The 22,428-nt window shown below is 41.2% G+C and overlaps 1 protein-coding gene across 2 annotated transcripts; it reads left to right on the top strand.

The window, feature by feature from the left end:
* The first annotated feature begins 219 nt into the window (after positions 1-219).
* RADX (RPA1 related single stranded DNA binding protein, X-linked) lies at positions 220-22,175 on the top strand. Of its 2 annotated transcripts, none has more exons than XM_072335863.1 (15): positions 220-830; positions 1,318-1,460; positions 3,228-3,420; positions 5,287-5,395; positions 5,552-5,643; positions 5,735-5,854; positions 6,767-6,874; positions 8,424-8,591; positions 9,151-9,311; positions 9,794-10,002; positions 10,711-10,779; positions 14,929-14,999; positions 16,199-16,492; positions 18,280-18,462; positions 19,250-22,175. In XM_072335863.1, exons 1-15 carry the CDS (start codon positions 263-265, stop codon positions 19,393-19,395), a joined length of 2,634 nt encoding a protein of 877 aa, XP_072191964.1. In that variant the 5' UTR covers positions 220-262; the 3' UTR covers positions 19,396-22,175. The 2 variants fall into 2 exon arrangements, with proteins under 2 accessions (XP_072191964.1, XP_072191963.1); XM_072335862.1 differs by having other exon boundaries at positions 5,732-5,854.
* Positions 22,176-22,428: the final 253 nt, after the last annotated feature.

Below are 22,428 nucleotides of genomic sequence, written 5' to 3'. Positions count from 1 at the left end.
GCTCGGGCCACGATGGCGGTACAGGCGGTGATGATACAGGCGGTGACGGGGCGGCCTCCCGTCTCCCCCGGCCGAACAAGCCCGGGCAGGCCCCGCTTTGCCGCCGCTTTCCCGCCGCACCTCCCCCCGCGACCGTTAGCGGCGTCGCATGGCACGCGGCGCGCGCGCGCAGAGCCCCGCCCCGCCCGCCCGCGCCATGGCGGCGCCGCCGCGCCTCCGCCGCTGACAGGAGCGGGCCGAGCCCGCCGCCGCCTCGGCCGCCATGCAGGAGCCCGACCCGGAGCGCCCCGCCGAGGAGAGCCCGGGAGGAGTCGCGGCGGGGGGGCCGCCCGGCGAAGAGGCCTCGTGGCTGCGGCGGCTGGCGGAGGAGGCGCGGAGCGGCTGGCGGCTGAGCGCGGCCCCGGCCGAGCCGCCCGCGCTGACGGTGGCGGCGGTGGAGCGGTACCTGGCCGAGGCGCCGCCCGCCGCCCCGCGCTATTGGTACGACGTGACGCTGGCGGACGGCGCGGGGCAGGAGCGCTGCTACCTGGCGCCGCGCCTCAACCGCCTGGTGCAGCGCGCGCACCTGCACGCCGGGGCGCGCGTGCGCCTGACGCGCTGCTCCTACCTGTACGACGAGCGGCGGCTGCGGCGCGGCCTGCTCTGCATCGAGGCGCTGCTGCCCGCCGCGCCGTCGTCCCCGCCCTCGCCCCCCGCCGCGCCTCGGGACCGCGGCCGCGCGCCGCCCCTGCGCGGGGAGAGGAGGCACTACCTGCCGCTCTGGAACAACGAGGATCCCTACGGGGACATCTGGGTGGCGGAGCAGCCCCCGGCGCGGGTGGACGTCGACGGTAAGGCGCGGGGGGGAGGGGCGCCAGCCGGCAAAGGAGGCTCGGGGGGATCCTGAAAGGAGGTTGTGGTGAGGTGGGGGGCGTCCTCTGCTCCCAGATGAACAAGAAGTGATGGCCTCGAGTCGGGCCGGGAGAGGTTCAGGTGGAAATTAGGATAAGTTTCTTGTCCAGAAGAGCAGCGATGATACGGCACAGGCTGCATGGGGAGGTGGTGGTGTCAGAGTCCCTGGAACTGTGGAGATGCAGCACTGAGAGCTGGTGGTTGAACCACTATTGCAGCACTTTTCCAACCTCTGTTATTCTGTGATTTCCACAGCTGTTGAGCACCGCTGGGGACAGTGACCCCACCGGCTCCCTGGGTCAAGCCCTGTCAGCAGATAACTCTTCTAAATGTGATGTGAAATCCCAGTCTGAGAATTTGTATTGCTGAAAAGCATTTCAGTGTCCGTTCGTGAATGCTTTTTTTGTGTTCTTTTCTCACCGGCAGTCTCTAAGCTCATTTCCCTTGGTCAGCTGGAAACGACCTGGAGGAGCAGAGTTCATTTCCGCCCACTGCTGGTGAGAGTCCTGCACAAGTCTAGGTTAAGGTACTACGGGAAGCCAGAGAAGAAAATGGATATGCCGTATCAGGTAAGGAGGGCTCACGTCGAGTTAACACTCTTGAACAAACTTTATAAAACATTTGGAAGTTATTATTCCCGTATGGTAAAGACCTGGAGTTAAAAGCAGTGTTACAGATACTTTGTATTAAAAGTGCCGCCTTCATTAAACACACAGGGACCTACTAAGTATGGAAACAGCAGAGTTAGTGACAGTGCTTGCAGGCTTTGGCGGGTGTGTTTTGGTTGTTAAATAGGAAAAATATTTGGAGCTTATCAAAGCTTAAAAGAGTAAATGTTTTCCTCTCTGTATGCTTTGGAAGTCAGAGTTAGTCTGCCTTGTATCAAAGAAAAGGAATTGTTTTGTGTTCTGTAACTCTTGCATTTTGTGATTTCCAGTTAGATTGTTTTACTGTGAAACTCTTAGCAGCTTTCAAAACGTGTTTTTCTTGCAGTATTTTTGCATGGTGCTTCTTGGAAATAGACAGGACATGTGGTTGCTTGTTCAGAGAAACTGAGCACCCGTGAGCTGCTTGTTTATTCCTCCTGCTCCCCCAACTGGGGAAGGAGAAAAAACCAGGAGAGCAAAAGCAAGGAAATCTCTAGAGCTGAGATAAAAATAGTTTAATAAGTGAAGGGAAGAAGAAGGAGAAACAAAAGAAAAATGATGCAGAGGCAGTTGCTCACCCACAGCCTGATGCCCTGACAGTGTCTGGGCAGTGAGTGCTTTGGAAAGACTACCACCCAGTTTCATTGCTGAGCCTGATGTTTTGTGGCACGGAACGTCCCTTAGGTCAGGTCAGCTTTCTCGGCCATGTTGCTTCCCAGCATTTTGCCCACTCCTCGCTTACTTGCTGCAGGGGCAGAAGAGAAACAGGGAATCATAGAATAGCTTGGGTTGGAAGAGACCCCAAGAATCATCAAGTTCCAGCCCTTCTACCACAGGCAGGGCCATCGCTCTCCAGATCTGGTACTAGGCCAGGTTGCCCAGAGCCCCATCCAACCTGATCTTGAACACTTCCAGGGACGGAGCATCCACAGCCAATCTGGGCCTCAGAACTGTGCAGGCACTGCTCAGCAGTAGCTAAAATGCTGATGTGTTATTAATGCTATTTTAGTCGTGCATTGAGAACGCAACATCGTATCAGGCTGCTATGGAAAAAAATAATGCCATCCCAGCAAGGCTCCATACTGGAGAACAACAATTCACAAATGGGTCAAATGACTCATGAGTTCTTCCATGGGGAGAGTGGGATTCCAGGTTTCCATTTTTTCTGCATGTGGAGATGAATCTTAGTCTCTTATTGGAGAAGAAATCTGTCGCGAGCAGACATTCAATGAAAAGACAGTGGTTTACAGTGCAGACCGTCTTCTGTCTTGTGTCGTGTTTTATCAAGAATGTTTACCCAATGGTCCTGTAACAGCTCAGCTTTTAAAATGTGCTTCCTCGTCATTAAAATGTTACTCTAAATATTGTATTCTATCTGATAAGGAAGAATCTTTTCTCTGAAACAAAAAACCGGACTGGAACTGTACCTACCTGCTGATACTGAATACTGGAAATGAGAGTTTGAGCGAGAGTAGCTGTGGATGAGTTCTGTGGAAACTGGGGGTTCCTTCAGCTCCAGCACTCAGAGCAGCCTCGGGAACATCCTCAGGGCCTGTTTGCAGTCAGAAATTGTTCATGAGCCGAGCAACCAAAGCATTCTTTGCCAGTCTCCCCCTTCCTCCCACAAAAAAAAATACATACCAGAATGATGATAAATAAGAAACGAATGTATTTTGTCTTTTTCTTTAGGCGTACTTTGAAGTTGCCGATGGTTCAGGCATGATGTCCATGGTTCTGTGGAATTCCTTATGTCCCCAATGGTATAACAGTATAAATGTTGGCACTGTGCTCCTCCTTGAACAGTATGCTGTCAAAGACAGTTATCCATTTAAAACACAGCCGACCCCAAGAGATTCGCAGATGAAGAGATTTGCTACAATAGGTGAAGTATTGCAGAAATCTCTTTTGATTCACTCAAATGCAGCTGTAGTAGGTGGCTCCTCATAGGAATGAAAAATAGAAAGTGAATTGGTTGATGTGTTGTCTATCCCTACATTCTAGCTCTGAAAGTCGTCAGCATCCACATTCTTAGGCTTCTCTGGTTAAATTTGGATCGTGTCTCTGAGGTTTATCACAGCAATTAGTTAAAACCTTTATTTAAAAAAAATATATGTACAAATCCCTGACTTGAAGTAAGAGAGTCATGAAGCCAGGCCTCCAGTGCTAGATTTTAATCTGATTCTTCTTCCTGGTTAGTAATACAGATACCACTTGCTCATTGCTGATACCTTCTTCCAGGCCATTGAGGTGCTTCGTCACCTTGATCTGAGTGTAGGCTTCAGTGGGACCAAGCCCCAGTGTAAAGCTCCACTGAATAAAACAGTGCTGATGCTGTCTATGCTGAAACAGCAGCACCGTGGGAGCAGGGCACTTATTTGAAGAATATCCCTTGGCTGTGAGAACGTGCTTCCTTTCTTGCTGTTGTTCGGCAGGTATTCAAGGGAGTTATGCTGCAGAGGTATAGGTGCCACGATGTAACAGTAATAGCCTTTTCCAAGGTGTTTTTGTTTGTTTTTCTCCTATTTCTCTGAATGTGAGTTTTCCCTCCCCTTATGTGCTTGGAACAAACAACAGCCAGCTTTCAGAAGATGGCAACAACTGCCTCATGAAATAAGCAACTATGTTTGTGAAGGATGATGTGTGTCTAGCTTACTAACAATGATGGCTTCATAATGCAGTTGCTACAGTGCATAAAAAACCAATATTCTCACTGCTAGTAGCAGTGTATTCTCTGTCTAACAAGTCTTTGCCTTAATATTAGAATGTCTGAAGTGTTTGTGATGAGTTGACAGGAGAGAAATGTTTAGTCAGGCAATGAGAGTTTGGGAGGGAAGCTGATGCTGATTACAAACCGACCCTCAAAGTGTTTCTAATTGCCACAAAACCTTTCAATGGGAAGAGGATGTAATGAGATCTGTTCTGAGGTTACTTTCTCTATATGGGCAAACGTGACCGATTTTAACGGCTTTATTCATACTACGTTACTGATTTCTGCAAATGTGATTGGGTAGAAATGTTGGTGAAGAAATGAACCAGTGGACAGCAAATTATATCTACTGTAAGATTTAAAACAGTCATTGCCCTGTATAATGCTGGCCCAGTTTGTGACTTTATCTGTACTTTCATCTGGCTGCAGCCTCCCCTCTCTCATCAGTACTACCACGTTTGTTATTTAGCATCTAAACACTGCTTAATGAATGAAAACACTCAGGTGCCATACCATAAATGTACAAAGACCTTTTGTTTTCTTGTGTGGCCATGTCTTTATTTCTATCCTACCAATAACAACCTGAACTGGTGTTGTATGTGGCCATTTTCTTCTGCCAGTTCTGTCTTATTTTGCTTTGTTGCCTGCAAGTCAATTTGAGATTGCAGTGATGTTTGTGAATGAAGCTGGAGTATAAATATTTCATAGCTAATCAGTGTTGTGCAAGTTCTTTGATGGGCTTTTATTGTAATATCTGTCTGGTCAGACTAATAAGTTCATGTAGGGAACCAGAAAGTTTAGCATTGCTCAGATTAAAGAGTTGCATTGTTGAATGCTGTACCTGCGTGCTGTACTTTATCTCAATGGAAACATGAAGTCAGGGCTTCATTGGTGGTTCCCCAAGCGGTGAGACGGGGTTGGGATGCATCATTTAAGTAACCTCGCTCAGTTCTGTTGTGGGTTTGTTTCAGTGGAAATGAAAAGTGTTTCTTGAATTTGCAGTAGTGCCTTAAATGCTTTTATCTTTTCTTTCTTTGTCAGAAATCAGCCTGAACGTACGAAACCCACCTACCAAGATAAGTATAATTTCTGAGGAAATGGTTAAGCCGGAGTGGGGATTACCTGAAGTTAAATACCAATTTATTACGAGGTAAAATGAAAGTTCATTGTTTGTGAAGCTGGATCTTAGATTTCATACAGTTCCAGTGAGCATTAACTGAGGGTGTGTTTTGAGGAGTTGTCTGAGAAAGTTTTATGTTTTGTTATTCACTGGTACCAGATTTGTTTCTTCTCTTTTGTTCTGCAGGTCAGAGCTGGATGACTTACCGAACAATCATTCCTGCGATGTTATTGGCCTTGTGACCTTTGTGGGAAGGGTGGAACGAACAAGAAAGAAAGGTCTGTCTAGAAATAGGACTTCTGGAATCTATCAGACCATTTTGCACTCTCTGAAGTAACACTTGCATGTTTTTTCTTGTTTACATAGAAGATAGTGAAGACTTCTGGCTCTATCGCTGGGTACATGCCATTGATGGGACCTCGGACCAGCCATTCATACTGGAAATATTTGCAACTTCTCAGCCAGATGTATTTGAGCGCATTCACCCAAGTATTTATTTCTTTACAGTGTTTGTTGGTTATTATTTATGTTTTTTTCTGCTTGGTCACTACTTCCAAATTCTGTGTATAATTGCCACTAAATGGAAGACAAAAGTCCCTGGATTACCACCTCACACTGAAAATCACTGCTGAGGAATTGAAAGGAAAAAAAAGTGAATGTAACTGTTTGAAACTTGTATCTTACTGCAGTCTGCCAGTCAACCTAAGCATGTAGGTAGGCTGCATGGCCTATCTGCAGCTCATCTATTGTGGTTAATTTCAAGCAGGAAATAGCGAAGCACCTGGGGTAACGTGCTGATTCATCAGAGACAACTAAGGAAAGAAAGCAGCTGTTCAAATCTATTACTCTCTTTGTAAATATTTTTAATAGACATGATTAATGTGAGGGGATTGGAGGAAGGGAGAGGTGAAAGGAGAAAAGCTTTTTAACTCTAAAAAATATTTTTTTTCCTTTTTTTTTTTTGATCTACAGAAGCCATCGATGAGGTGTGTGGTAGTTGGTACGTGTAAGCTGATGATGATAAGTTTCAAACCATGGAATCCTTAATTATGGATTTTAAAAGGGCTTTAGATATTTCTTTTTGCCCTTTTCCCTCTCCTCCTCCTCCCCCTCACTGTTGACACTGCTGTTTGTTAAACTGATTTCCTATCTGATGAAGCATCTCCTGTTTTAGTGCTAGCGTGTACGCTGAAATTTTCTTGCACAGTTCTTAAGTTGAAAATCTAATGACATCTCCAGCTTCTCATTTATAGCAATGGCTGAATGCGTACTGAAGTACTTATGGGGTCAAGAACTAAATTAGCTTGTTTGGAGCACTTAAAATGAATGCTGTGTGCGTCAGTCTTGAAAATCTGCCATCCATGTGATAGCCTGTAAAACAGAAGTCTTTTTTTGTTCCAGTGACATACCTGGTGTGTACGCAGATGAGAGTGGTACGGGATCTCTCTGAGAATCCTTCCCACACCATTTACCTTACAACGTCAAACGAAAGTCAGATATTCATCACAGGTAACTTAAAGTGATTTTAGCTGTGTGTAGTTCTAATCTGAGTTGGAAAGGGTATTGTATAACAAAGTATGCAGCACGTAGCATTCGTTTCTCAGTTGGAAACGACTGAGTAATAAATGGTAGGATTACAAACAGAGAGAGATTGCCTCTGGTGAGGCACAGATGGATGAATCTTATGAATAGTGAAGATATTATTATTTTAATCATATATTTACAATTCCTTTTGGATTGTTTTAACCATTTGATAGTGTTTCAAGGAAATCTACCCATTTTCTGAAATAAAAATAAAAATTAATTGCAGCTTTTCTGTTTTACAGAATTTCCTTATTCCAGAATATTGGTATGGTTGGACTAAATTGATCTCAATCAGTATTCTTCCCAAAATATTCAGAGAACTGTTCTGTCCCGTCCTTCCCAGTGCAGAGGAAAAATGGCCTTGGAAGGGTTGTGGTGCTGGACCGCACTGCAGAAGCATTCCTTCTAGATGGTTGTGCTAGAATATCCCTGGCACTGTGTGCTGCACGCCACAGTCAGCAGCTCCCAGGCAGCCCTTGGCACAGCTCTTAAGTAGCACCTCTGGTGAATGAGGAGGCAAATGATGGCATGGGGTTGTGGCTGAGCAGTGTAGTGGCCTTATTGCAAGGCAGCGTTGGATGAAACAGGCGACTCTTTCCCACGTTTCTCTCTTCAGTTTTACAAAGATACTACCCCTTCAGTCTCAGTCTGAATCCTGCTGCTGACATGGAGGAACAGAGAATAATATGCGCTGAAAAATGATGTGAACTTAGTCACTTATATGCATGTGGTCTTGCCTAACGAGCTGGGTAGAGTGTTCTATGCTTAACTGGATTAGCAAAGCAAGTCAGTCTTTTTCTTAACAGATAATTTAAATTATACTTAAATGAAAGTTTTGAGAGTCGTTTTTCTTTGTTTTCCTTATGTGTGTTTTGTGCTTAGCTTTCTAATGAAATCCTCTTGAGTTTTTCCCCTGTCTAGCTTTATTTTATGTCTGTCTGCATCCTAAGTGAGACCTGCGGATGAAGACTTTGAGCTGATAGATTAGATCTATTGCATTTGACAGTTTAGAAGTAGACCTGTTCAGATTACTTGATAAAACTGGTCAATATCTTAGTTTTAAACATGACAACATCTGCTAACGTAGATGTTTGTGGATTCTTAGCTTCTTTCCCGTAGAGTGAAGGATGTGTAGGTCTTCAGGAAAGCAATGTAACAAAATGATTTCTGGTTGTTTATTCTTTCATAAACTCCTGTGAGAGAGTATTCTATTGGCGTTGCCAATTGTTGTATTTCTTTTTATTACTTAACATTTGTCTACTTTTTAAGCATCGTTTACAAGTATTAGATGAGGAATTCAAGATGGTCTTTCTGTCAGACACAACTGTCTAGTGGGAAGATCTCTTTTGTATTCTCTGGTGCAGTTTTTCTTAGTTCTTCTTTTTATGTGTGCTGTTCTGAATAGTTTCAAGTTAAAAACTGATGACAGTAACCTGCTTTATTTTTTGATACCTGATAATTTTTGTTTCAAAAGGGTGGCACAAGGGCCAGCCGTACACCAAGGATACTAAAGTGAAAAACTTCATTCAGTGGACGAGAACACAGAGTGAAGCTAACCAAATGAGGAAAACTGTCATTGGTGGATATTACCCTTTTCCACGACCTCCAAATAGCTTTCTGAAGTATTGTAAAAATAATAAAGGTATCACACTCACAAATATCTTTAAGATTAGGAGCCTTTTTCAATCGAGTCTTACTTGATTAGAAAGCAACAAAGTCAGTGACTGTGCCAATTTGTAATGTCATTTAAGAGAATCCGCCTTTTGTGACTAGTAACGTATCATAGGCTAAATCCGCATCTTAAAGAAACTATTGTGGCACTGTTAGCTGCAGGAGAACTCTTAATAACTTACGTGAACTGCAAGTCTGCCCAGAAGCTTTACTTTTGCTGCTCTCCTAAATCGGAATTAAAGAGATTTATACTGAAGAGTATATTGAAATAAGCATTTCACCTGAAAAGCAAATTGTGGTATCTGATAATGCATACTGAAATATATAGTGGGGGAAAAAAAAAGGCTCATTGTTTAACTTCTTTTTCATGTGCTATGGAAAAAGGGGTTTAAAATCCTTCAAAAACACATTCTTAAATCAATATGTAGTAAGCAATGATTTTCAGTTTTGTTTTGAGCCGCGCATACAAACATCTCGATGTTGTATTTCTTTAAACTCACTGTCTCATTTGTGGGACTGCTCTTTTGCAGTTGAATCAGTTTTGAAAGCCATAGGCAATCTGGGAGAAGAGATTGAAGGTCTGCATTACAGGGAACACAAGCGCATTGCTATTCAAGGAATAATCAGTGCCATCAGATGCATCAGCTGTAGCAGTGCAGCTGAAGATGCCTCAGGAGTGGAACCTGCTCAGGTACAGCACTTGAGAATTAATGCTGTAGCCCTTAAGCAGCTATGATCATAGATAAAATGGAGAATTTGATTCCAGAAATGAGCTGCGTTGTCTCTTGATTAACCACGTTTGTTATTTTGAGAGCAGAATAGCTTAGAAAGTCACACTTTGAAGACTTCTAAAAGGCAGTGACTCAGTGCTTTCCTGCATGTGTTGTAGAAGCCTTCTGTAACACTTCATAACTGTTCAGGAGCTGTTCATTTCAATGACCAGATAATTAAAAGTAAATTAGAATGCAAGAGAGTTGATGACAGCAGTGTTTGCACTGTCACTTTCCAGACAGAGTTTATCTTGTTAATGATTAGAAGGGAATTTCTGCTAGATGCAATTTCTGGAAAGTACAGTAAATCATTCGCTCTCTGAAATTTACTTGAAAACATTGAGGCTTTTGAGTTGGAAGAATTAGTTTCAAGTGCTTTAAAGCTCTTAATTAATTGTTGCAGGACGATGTAGAGACTCTTGAAAATCCTCCTATGTCGAAACAAGATAATGTTCACAAGGGAAAAACAAGAAACCTTCAAACCGAAGAACCCAAGTCTTTTCTGGAGCCAAGTTACACTCCTGGGGAACAGCATCAGCATCAAACTCAACTGTCAAAGAAGAGTGCAGCCAAGAGAAGGACTCCGCACAAATCATGTGCCAACACAGAACAGTAAGCTCTTAGCAGACACCTGTAGGGTATCTCCTAAAAACATTTATGAGAATGAATTCAGAGCCCAACCCCTGAAATAGCATGTAAGAAAGCTTTAAAAGCTCTTTCTTATGTTTTAATGTTTAAAAGGCAGCTACATACTTCTCTTGGTATCGAGTGGTGATGTCTGTAATTTAATTTAATGAAATGGTATTGTGTCTAGTCCGACACGGATGAAGGTTATGAGTCCAATGGAAGAAGTGGAATAAGAAAAGAAAAATGTCTGATAAAAATCTTACTAGTTTCGAGAGTAAAATATTTCCGTCTCTAAGGCTGTCATTTGTGACAGTATGTTTGTGTAGTTTACCCATAACTCGTCTTAAAAGCCTGGTGTATATATTGAAAGACTTAATGATGATCAAGTCTTATCCCTTCACTTTTCACATCCAAAGTCATAATGGTGGGAAAAGAGCAGGTGTTGAGAATTTTTAATGGGGAAATGAAATGAAATATAATTAGGACTGAGTGAAAACTTCAGACAAAGAAATGTGGTTTGCTGAAGTTCTGTTTCAGCAGTGTTGGAGCAAACTTGTTAGTGGATTTCCGTTCCATAACATAAATTCCAGCATTCGAATGCCTTAGGTTTTACCTAAAAGAAAAACATGCATGTTTTTTGCTCTGTGTATTCAACAGAATACTGTAAAATAATGGTGAATTTCCTATCTTAAGGGGAACCACATCTGTTACTTCTGTATCCTCTTATCCCTATTACACACGCTCAGCAAGAAAGAAATTAAGGTAAGTCATGTGAAGTTAATCGTATTAAATAATGGCAATGGTTAAGCAAAGATACTTGAAATTCTTACAGGTCAAGAGTCTGTTTGGAAGTGAAATGAGAGAACAGAACAGAGTAAAATGTAATATTTTCTATTACTTTTCCCTGTGCTTATTCTAGGTAAAATATATGGAATTGTTTTATACTGAAACATAGTTTTATGTATGTTACACAGATGTTTACAGCTACTCGTGCTTTTTAGGGAAAACACAGTAACAGGGTCCATCATGATAAATTAAGTAATGTATATTGTATTTGTTTCAGAGAGATTGCAGTTTAAAAAGGAGAGCCAAATGTAGGATGGAAGGATGCTTTATTAACAAGCAGAGGGAACAACGTGATACCATAGATGATTTTGCTTGTAGTAACTGAGCTGTAAGTTATCCTCAGTGCTGCAGTGGTGGATGTATAGTTGTCCCTCAGAAGCCTTGTGGTCCTTCCACTACCCAGCACTCAGTCTTTATTGAGCTTGGTTTGGATCCAGAGATGGATTTTTAAAACCCAGTAAACTTACAGTCTTGGGTGGGAGTTTTGAATCCAAAGCCTTGACAAGATTGGAGGCTTAAGAAGTAACTACCAATGGAAATGTATTTAAAAAAACAGCAAATGATGTGACTTGTTAGTGTAGGTTCTATTGCTCCTTTCCCTCCTGTGATTTCCTGTAAGGGTTGTAAGTTCATTTGTTCCAAATTTAGCTTCAGTAACTTGAATATTTTGAACCCTTCAATGTCAGTGATTTCAAAATGTCTGCTTTTTGTTGGTGCTGCTTTCGGTTTGTACCATATGATACATATACACAATGAAGGCAATAAAGGGTCAGGGGCCCATCTTGTGTGAGGAAAGGCTGCAAGATGTGGGGCTGTTCGGCCTGTTGAGGGCTTTAGGGCTTTCATCTATGTATATAAATACCTGAAAGGGAGAGCGCAAAGGGGATGGCACCAGGCTCTTCCCAGTGGTGCCCAGTTGCAGGACAAGAGGTGACGGACAAAACCTGAAACACGGTGTGTTCCATCTGGACATCAGGAAGCATGGGGTTTTTTTACTGTCAGGATGACAGCGTGCCCCTCAAGCGCCTGCTGAGTTTACTTACAGCACCTCTTCCCTCCACACTGAAAATTACATTTCTTTTGCTTGTTGAGAAATAATCTCTTCTTGTTGTTGTTTTCCTGGGGAGAGTGGGTGGGAAGAATTTGTTCTCCCCTTTTCTTTTAAGTGAAGTAAAAAGTTAAGGTATGTTTACTTTGTTCTCTGCTTTTCTCAATCTGCTACTGTCCCCGCTACCTGTGTATCCTGTACCCTATGCCATTAGTGCTAGAACTCCAACTAAAGGAGGAGAAAGTCTGTGTTGGATTATGGGAAGCTGTTTCACTCTGTGTAATTAAAAGGTAACTTGTGTATTTCTGTAATTAACTATGAAGTCATGCTGAATTCTCCAAATTGCAGGGGAAAAGTGGAAGGTTAGCCTGATGAGCCATAAGCTTGCACTGTTCTCTGTTCTGTTGCTTAGAAGCAGTGGGACACCAGATCTCACTGAAGTATTTTAATACGCTGATGAAATAACAACACTAGCCATATGTTTTGAAGTATGCACTGTAGCTTGGAATATTTTGTCTCTAGTGTTCTATACAGCATTTCAGTGTGCGGTTGCATTGCTGAAGGCTTGTTTATTTTAAGGCTCTTTATCTGACAGCCTCAGCTCCTACCTTTCTGAGGTAATTTATTTATATGACATCATGTAGTATTAGAATGTATGTGACTTGTTCTGATTATTAAGGGTTTCAGAAAGAGTGAGTTAAGAGGAAACTGATTAATTTAACACTAGTTGATATTTGTATCCCTGCTGCAAAAGACATTCAACATAAATGTACTTCCGAGCTTTTTATATACACGGAATTAGTTTTATCTGTGGTTTAATGCGAATTGAGAAAGATCAGGAATTTCAGACCAGCTTCTTTTTTCCACTGTGAAGTGAAAAAAAAACCACAGCAACAGCATTTCGATCTTCAGAAACTCAGCACTGCAGTTACCGTAGAGTCACTGATGGCATGTTCACCTTCTAGACTGCTTAAAAGGAACTTGTCTGCATGCTTTTGTCCTTGGAGTGTCGCTTCTGAATGTTTGATACAACTTAGACCTTTCTCATTGTCTCCATTTTCTCTTTGCATCTGGAAATAGCGAATAAAGGCCTTTTATATTTTTTTTTTGCAAGAGGGTGTCAGTGAAAAGGAGTATCGGCAGAATACAGCCTGCCAAGAGGAAATTTGGCTTGGTGCAATTCTCATAAATCAGCACAGGCAAAATAGGAACATGGATGATTTGGCGTACAACAGCCCCAGCATACTGCGCTAGATGTCAGGTGCCTCACAGTCTGGCAAAGAAGCTATAAATTATTTTGTATAGACAAGTTTCCCTCATCTATAAACTTATCTGAATATATGCTGTGCACACATCCAGTACAAAGTAGTCCAGGTGGAAGAAACTGTGGTGCGGGTAGTTGAAGTCATTCCAGCCACAGATGTATGTAAGAAACCTGCGAAGATGTGGGGAAAAAACAGGGACAGGTTATTTCTACCTTTTTAAGAGGCAAAACTAGCTCTAAATCAGCACCTCCTCACCTGGACAAACAGACAGTTTTAAAAGAAGCCATTTCTATAACATCATCTTGTCAGTAATACGGTGTGCTCTTTAAGGAAGAGGGAAGTTGGCTTGTATCTTACTTGACATGTTATTTCTGAGCGAGCCCTTTGCAACGCTCTGCTAAGTTTTCATGCCTGTTATTGAGAGGGCTGAACCTTGAAAATGAGAATCGGTTCTGTGGGCATTCATTGTTAATTAGACAGCTTTTGTTAATCATTTTTTTTATGATGTCTTTAATGTCTTGAAAACGTATTAACATAGCTGATATGTAGGTGATTATTTTATTACTGTGCAGACGCAGTAATTACGTTCAGGATGATTCTAATAAAAAGAATTAATCATTCATAAGATACTATTTTAATGGAAAGATTCTTTTATCTAAAAATAATCCCGTAGGAGGAACAGCGTAATTACTGAGTTCTTCTGAGAAAGATAAGAACTTTCCTGCTGCATTTCACCAGCAAGCATAAAATTCCGCTGCAGAAAATTAAGTCTTACAGCATGTACGTGTATTTCCAAGACTGCACTGGACCTATTTGAGAAATCTTTTGGACCATATAGTGGCATTGAAGTGCATAGGAGTTGTTGTTTATCAACGCGATGAACACAACTGTGCCCTGAAGTCAGTTGGGTTGTGGGGGCAAGCGAGATCGTGCTGCTGTAAAGTCTTTCTCTGCTAACTTCTTTGTTTTCAAAATTAAGTGGATGAAACCTTAATTGAACAGTCTGTGCTGTTTGAATGAGGATAACTTCTGTGCCTAGGGTTGAAGATCACAGGACAGTCACTCTTTTCACACAGCTCACACTGTGGGGATAATGCATTCCTTAGAAGATAAGTAATACTGAAAAAACACAGCATATTTCCTTTTGTATTTTCCCCACTGCATTTGAGACATTTTCCATTTCTTACGAGACAATAGAAGAGGATTTGTAAGGTTTATCCTTGTTAGGAAAGTGCAAAATTAACAGAAAAAATAGAAATCTTTTTACAATTGAAGTCAAGAATATCCCACTGAATAGCACATACAGCGTTTTTGGTGTTCTTTGTCTGTATATTGTTTCTGTGTAATTGCCGTTACAGTGCTTTATTGGTAACCACTTAGGCAGACTGGAATTCTAGAGGTACCGTAAAAAAAAGTCTAGCCTGCATCTCACTTGTTCATGATGCAAGATCCAGTAGAGGGCGACAAAGACTGGCTTTTGTGTGTCTTACTTCCTTATCTACTTCATAAAGCAATGAAATGAGGCTGTTCTTATCTTAAGCTCTTGAAAATTGATTTACTGAGGTCTCATTATGTCCAGCTGAAGTCTTATGATGTGAAACCAGGCGCAGATGCTCACTCATTCAGGCCTGTTTCGTTTATCACTAGAAGTCTGTCAAGATGGGAATTTTTGCTGGGTACTGCTTGAGATTAAATAGATTTAAAATGCATTTTAAATATATACATATACACATGTATGCTTCATTTTTGCAGCTTGAATGAATTTCAGCATGAAGATTCTGTACAAGAACAGGCTCCATCGGATAGTTCACAGTACTGCGCAGGTATGTCACAAGTAGTTTCATTGTTTAAAAGTTTAGGCTGGTTTCTTCTCTTCAGGTCCAAAAGAGGCAAAGGTATCCTTAGAACCACTGTTTTTTATAGTGAGCTCTTCTCTACTACAAAGGCTGTAGCAACCTCTAGGGAGCTGCTGTGGCTCGTTCTTGTCCCTGATGTGCTATGAAAGCTGTCAGCAAGGACAGTGTTAGGCTGTTTCCCAGCATGAGAAATAGATTCTCAGTGTTGCTTCATACAAGCTGTAAGTCTGTGTTGTGCCTCAGAAGCATTGCTCAGGAGACTTAGTAGTGTAAGTCTTCACATCTTCTTTTGACAGTTTTCTTCCTATAGTGATATGCATGTGATAAAATTGTCCCTCTCCAACAAAATAGCCCCAAAACTACATAAGTACGTAATGAAAAAGACAGATACAAGATGTGGGAGGAAATGGGTGCAGCATACAATCCAGCCATGAGAACAATGCCTAATTTATTTATTTTTCTCAGTTAATCTTATCAGTTATTTCTTCCTTCCTCTGCAATTGAAATACAAAGTCATATTCTAAGCAGCTGCATTCCTGTTATTTATTTTTTGGATGAAGGAAGAAAGTCTGGTTTGTTGTCATTATGTGAAGCGTGGTCTGGTTTTTATTTCATGTCAATATTTTGTCATGTTTTCTCCTTCTCAAAGGTTGCCTGGTAAGAATTGAACTCTGGTGGAACTGTTTTGAAATGGCCTTTCTGATAAGCCAAGTGGAGGGGATTCAAAGTCAGTAGTGACAGATGTATAAGTTTTTACCATAAACAAGCCTTAAACCGTATACAGTAATAGGAAAGAAGATATATACAGTTATCACTATCTGTATAGCCAAGAAATTGAAATGTAGCATAGTCCGCAGTGTTTGTGTACAGTTATTGTGGAGGACTGGGAAAGTTTACCTTCACTTGTAAACATTTTAAACTTGTCGTCGTTTCTAAGCATTCTTTAAACAAGTTATTCACTCTGCAGAAATGGGCCACAGTGTCCAAGCGTAGCCTCTAAGGTTACCTGTTTGCTCACATTCCAAACATAGTTCAGTTCTTATTCTTTGTTTTGGACACGCTGCCACAATTGAAATGTTCTCATGAAAATACTGCTCCTCGAGTAGAGAAAGTGATATGATTCTATGAGCATATAAGCAACTAACCGTTTATTCTGTTAATAACAGACCATGAAGAAATAAATGATAGACCTGAAACTGAAGAGATGGCAAGAACTTGCAGTTCGTGGCAGAGCGACCTGTGGGCACAAGTGAAAGACAAGTTGATGAAATATTTGCATCACAGCACGATTTTCCCAGAAAGCATCCCATGTAAATTTGATTACATGTACAAAGACGTACTTATCCAACAGTACAACCTTCATGCAGCAGTGCACCAGCCAAAAGAAACAAGAACAGATAAAAATATCAGTGAATTTAAAAGCACTGGTGGCCTTGGATATTATGAAGTGACAGTTCTGGGTAAGTGTTTGGTAGCCTGGCATCTAAAAATGGTTAAGCAAGAGCAGAATAAGATCTTAGTTGTTTCATGTGTTGAGAATGAGTTGGAGGTTAGTCAGAAATTGAGTGTTTTTTTCTGGCTTAAACCTTTGAATGTGTAGGTATTTAAGTTAAAAATATATATATAAATTATTGGCATTTTAGATCTTTGCTAGAGGAATAAATTAGGATCACGTTTCACCAGAAAGCTGTATTTCATTAAATTGACCATCACATCGTTAAAATTAATTACTGAATATTTTGTTTCCATAGTCACTTTCCATTTAATTGCAGTTTTGTTTATAGGCTTACGTTTCTTATTTGAAGAATATGGATGGTTCCGTAAGCTATTTATTATTACAGTAAAATATACATCCTGTTCAGTCATTCCACCAGTTTGACGTAATAAAGTAAATAGTTCGGTTGCTCTTTATTGCCAGCTAACTTTTCTGTTAGAGGGGTGTTCATCAGGGGTCACTGGTGTTCTCCAGGACACTTTTTGATCTTTCTGAGCTTCTTTTGAGCTTTCTCCTCATTGAAGTTTTTTTTTCTTGGTACAGTAGTTCCTCTGCTCTGCTGAAACACTTCTCTACAGAAAGGGTAGTTAAACACTGGAATAGGCTCCCCAGGGAGGTGGTTGAATCGCCATCCCTGGATGTGTTTAAGAGCCATTGGGATGTGGTGCTCAGAGATATGATTTAGCAGAGGGTTGTTAGAGTTAGGGTACTATGGTTAGGCGGCGGTTGGACTTGATGATCTTTGAGGTCTTTTCCAACCTGAGCAATTCTATGATTCTATGATTGATTCTATGCTTTTGGTTAGCACAAAGCATGGATTGATTGACCTTTAAATAGAAATGTGCAAGTTCATGATAAACGTGCAACAAGATCTTTTCCACTGCCATGGGCTATTTATCTGTTTGGTTTGTTTTGCCATTAAAAGGAGAAGGAAATTGGCTGGCTTAGCAGTGCTCATGTTATGTTACTGTACTTTCAAAGTTTCCATTATTTACAAAGGGGGATTTGCAGAAAAGGTGTTTAAACATTTACAGTCATTAGAATCCTGGAACGTGCATTGTAGTATTCAAGGTGAAAGTAACACAAGTAGTGCACCACATACTGCATAGATATACTGGGTGTAAAACAGATTGCTTTGCCTTTGTAGCAACTATAAAGTTATAAAGGAGTGTGAAATGGCACCCTGTACTGCTATAATGTCCTTTGAGCCAACTGCTTTCTTAACCTTAAATCCTAACAATTGTAGCACAAGCAGTTTCAGTGTATGTGTGAATTGAAATGTCGTTTGTCACTGGTCATTAATTAATGAACAAAGAGCACATAACCAAGAATCTTCTGATGATACTTGGGTGACTCTGAAAGCAGCGCCTCCTATTTATTCCCATGGAAACAGCAACAAATACAAAGGATAGTAACAGGATTGGATAGAGCAAATTCTCAGCTATGCTCCATGTGCACTTCCATATCAGATGCCATCCTGTCAGACTGCCCCTCTCCTGCTGTCACACGGCCACACAGTGTAAGAGAATATTTATGAAGGTTCAACTTATTCTGCCATGCCACCAATGTCCGCCTCTGACACTGTGGGCTAATGTAACACAGGAGGCATTACTTTCAGAGCAGCCTACATATGTACACTGATGTTCAGCCTTCAGTGGTCTGATTGTTTCAAAAAGCAAAGTAGAAATGCAACATGAAGTTGTTGATAGACTGGAGATGAAGTTTACTGCTAACAGGTATCTTTTTCAACAGGTATAAACCACGATGTTGCAATAGATGTTGCCTTTCTCCCACTGTTTGGTCATGAAGATCCCCACTTATTTCCAGTGGAGGAAGTCGAAAACGATACATTGTTGTCTTGCATGAGTTGCATCTCTTCTTGCCAGCAGAAGGCCACCGGCAATGGAACATTTTGTGACGTGTTTCCACTTTCAAGTAAGACTGGCTTTTACTGTTGTTACTCGTCTGCCTTTTCTTCTATGTCCCAATTCACTTCTTCAGTGTAACGTGTGGATTTGATGTGTCCATCTTTAATAAATAGATACGACACTGAATTTTTCAAGCCTTTACTGAGGCTGTTTTTCTACTTGGAAAATAGTGTTTTAATATCCAGAACACAAACTCCAGAGTGATCTAGGTGGTGCCTGCAGTTATTTGCTGATGCAAAATATACTGACATAGAAGTCATTATAAGCATGTGAATAATTGCCTTGATCTGCTTTGAAATACAGTAAAGTAGCAGTCAGTCCAACCTACCGTGTCTAGAAACCAAAGTTTCCTATTGCTTAATTGTTTTCCTTCAGATTATGCTTCTCATTGCTGACACCTCACAGCAAATACGGTGATCACTGTTAATGCATGTCATACTGCACAGTGCTATATAGGTATGGTGTTTTCCTGTATGTTTATACAGACAGATCTGATCTTATTCAAATGCATCTTTGTTTTTCCTTCAATTGTGCTATGAAATCTGAGAGCTGCTAATGTTTAAGTAACGCAGATTTCAGCTCTTCCATTTCTGAGGTCTGATGCTGTCATTTCTGGGGGTTGAATTTATTAATGAGTTTCTACCCCAAAAAATAACCATTTCACAGCTGCCCAGCACTTACTAGTCCAGGTGTGTTTTTCAGTGACAGAAAGTTAAATGTATACATAGTTCATGGAAAAGCGTGTGAATTCATCATGCTGTGCATATCTTCAGACTGCTTTTCTTCACTTGTAGATGAAATTGTGAAAGCAGCGATGGACCTCGATGGCAGACATGTGGTCTGTATCTTGGACGTCTGTCACTTGGGTGATGACAAGGTAGAAGTCTTTCTGAGCAAGATCTACAGGACGGTGGAAGCCGATGTGCCAGATCCAGTATAATTTAATAATTTATTTTTCAAAATTAGACACTGTAGAAAAAGGAGGGGAATAAAATTGCTGCAACTTGAATCTCCCCTCTACACACTGCACTTTTCTACAATTAGCAGACAAAAAAATACCATTCTCACAGTTGCAATGGTCATCCACATAATGAGAAGGGCAGTTGTTGCCTTTATTTGTGACAGTCACGGATCATGTTATTGCACAACGTCTTGGTCACTTATGTTTGAGGAAGATGAGCTTTTGAAAGGAGACTGAGAAGCACGACTGTGATTTCTCTTTCTCTGCCTATGTACACAGATATGTAGGAAACGTATGTATTTAGGTGAGAACCAAGAAGAGAGGTAGGCTTTCCTGATACTAAAGGCAGTGTTTGCGAAAGAATTAACTGGCCACAGTAACAATTTAGGCTGGAAATTTAAATCTTCTTGAAGATGAGAACCTTTCCGTCCTGAAGTGAATCTTTCAGTGGGAGACAGCCTACCCGCTCGCACCTTGCTGTTTGTGGAAGGGATCACGGTGCCTTTAGTACTGGGGGCTGAACTCAGTGGTGCAAGAAGATATTTTCAGTTCTTTTAACCCAAGCGAAGTCACTTGTATTGTCTGCTTTTGTATGTACGATGTTGGGGAGTGAGTGTAGCACCCGGAGGGTTTTAATGTATTTTATTTATTAATTTAAAAAATGAAATATTGAACTTTGTTAGTGAAGCTTGCTTCTGGCTTTGCGAGAGAAAAAAGCTTTTTATGAATTATGAAGCATGGCAGGATATAGTTTGTCACACCATTACTTTTTTTTTTCCCCCCGTTCACCACTGGTACTGTCATTTTTCTGTTTGGTAATAGCTGAATGTTGCTGCTTCCAGATGCCCAAGTGCTCTAAAATCCTGACAACTCTTTGACTCTGTACTTAGTAGCAGCTGCTGGCTCCTTCTCGGCTCAGTACTAAGCCCCCCTTCTTCGAATCATTTATACAACTGGATCTGTATGAGATTATTCTGAAGTAGGAGCTAAGACACATCGCTAGCTGACAGCTTGTCCATCTGAAATGCTGGTCTCAGTTCAGTTGTTTGAGAAGACATGATTTATAGAAGCAGATTTGTTCTGCTGTGGAAAACTTTCCAGGTGTGTTTTAGCAGCCCAGAGCTTGGCACCTGAGCGGCATCTCTTTCAATTACTGTGTCACTCATTTGCTGTGAGGACAGTGGATTTTGTCATCAGGTCTTTCCAGTCTCTACCCTAGCTTCAGTTAATGGGAATTGAAACTTAACTGCCTTGATTACAGTACAATTTCATAGGCAACTTGATAGAAAAAGTAAATGTCTGGATATTATTAAAAAGAAAGGAAAAAAAAAAAGTATTCTGGTCTCTATGATGGTTTACAATTTAAAAATGTATTAATGAGAAAAGTTTAACTTAAGTTGCACAGATGCTGAAAGTTAATTAAATGTGACTGTGTCTTGTGTGTTTATATTTTATATATATCATATAGTATTAGTTCTGGAGCAATGCTCGCCAAATCAAGTCTATGTAACCGTACCACTGAAGGCACAATGAGCACGTAACCATCCCAGAAGAGCTGGGTGTTGCTCACGTGTGATCTTGATGTTGATGGCTATGTGAAGTTAAGAGACCATTGCTCTAGAATGAAGAAAATTAGCACCAGCACTTGTGTACCAAACTGAGCCCTGCTGACTGTGTCAGTATATTTTTTATTGAGATATACTTCAGGTAGAAGTCTTAATTTTAATTAAATGGTTATTTCTAGGAGCAGCTTTTGAAAATGATTGTGTAAAAGAACTGATGTGGCAGACGGTGTCACAGTCACTTTATTCAGTCGCTCGAGACACTCAGTCCATCACATGCAATAGGCATCAGCAAATCCTGTTTGCTGCATCGCACTGCTTTTACTACACTTTAAACAGATAGCATTAATCACTTGATCCTCCGTGTTAGGAGGTTTCCTGACTCTAAAAGAAATATCGTAATGGTGTTGCATATATGGAACTTGAGCTTGAGACTTTTTAAGTGTGTAACTTTATTTTACCAAAGTCACAGGCGAAATTTTTCTGTGGCAGACATGGAGGAGATACGTGAACTCCTTCCTGTAGAATGAAGTGCCAACACAGAAGCGTACACTTGCTTTGTACAGGCAGGGAGTACTCAGTGCCTGTCGTAGACTTTGAATGTGGATACTCTGGGTAGTTCTTTAGAGGAACCAACCAACCCATCCCCAGGAATTACACCGATTCTGAAGCGCTGCGGTGTGAGTGGATGGTTCCAGCAGGCTGTCTGTCTCCTTTCCACCTGTCAGAACAGCACTGCAGTACTGGAGGTGGGGAGGGGGAAGGTCCTGTCTGCAGCAAAACTTATTGCTGTTTTATTTCACTTGGACTTTATTGACTGCAGTATAAAACCAAAGTGTTTTTCATCCCGAGTCTATCAAAACACATTAATTTTGCCATGTGAAACCGGGATATGGTGTCTCTACTCCTGCAAAGTATGTCATAGGAATCCTCTTTCTTTCTGCTGTATATTGCCACTGCCAGGAGGAGAATATTACCAGGTTGCATTCTGTAACTGTACAACTCATATCCAGCCAAAGAACTGTACTCTAAAACCTTACATTTCCATCTTTCTTGTGTTTCCAGCATTAATATCTAATGGTACTTTCGAGTGTATGAATCTAATTCATATTATCTTAGTGGTCAATTTTATGTGTTGTAACAGTAGTGTAACACTGAGAACTGGAAAATATGAATAAAGTAATATCAATAAATGTCTTGGATTCTTCCTTTTGATTTTGTAACTTCGCTTCTGAAAGCTGTTGCAGGAATCCCGAGTCATAGTTATTCTTCCAGTCTTTACAGGAGAACAAGGTTAAGCTTCCATCAAGACGTATGTGCGGTGTTGTGGCACTACAGCAGAACAAAATGAACACCTCACTAACATAGGAGCTTTGCTATTCATTGTTATGAACTACAACCCTGAATTTAGGGGAAGAATCTGTATCCAGAATGGTGAGTGAGGGTCGTT

This window comes from Excalfactoria chinensis, chromosome 4 (genome assembly GCF_039878825.1).
Source record: "Excalfactoria chinensis isolate bCotChi1 chromosome 4, bCotChi1.hap2, whole genome shotgun sequence".
In the NCBI taxonomy this organism is placed as follows: domain Eukaryota; kingdom Metazoa; phylum Chordata; class Aves; order Galliformes; family Phasianidae; genus Excalfactoria; species Excalfactoria chinensis.
Note: the sequence above shows the minus strand (reverse complement) of the source record. Positions and strands in the feature narration are given on the sequence as shown.

Bases quoted from the DNA above. Each gene is read 5' to 3' on its own strand.
- RADX (XM_072335862.1), top strand. From the start codon at position 263: ATGCAGGAGCCCGACCCGGAGCGCCCCGCCGAGGAGAGCCCGGGAGGA. The intron at 5,396-5,551 runs GTAAAATGAAAG...TTTGTTCTGCAG, and splicing joins AAATACCAATTTATTACGAG to GTCAGAGCTGGATGACTTAC. The intron at 6,875-8,423 runs GTAACTTAAAGT...TTGTTTCAAAAG, and splicing joins AAGTCAGATATTCATCACAG to GGTGGCACAAGGGCCAGCCG.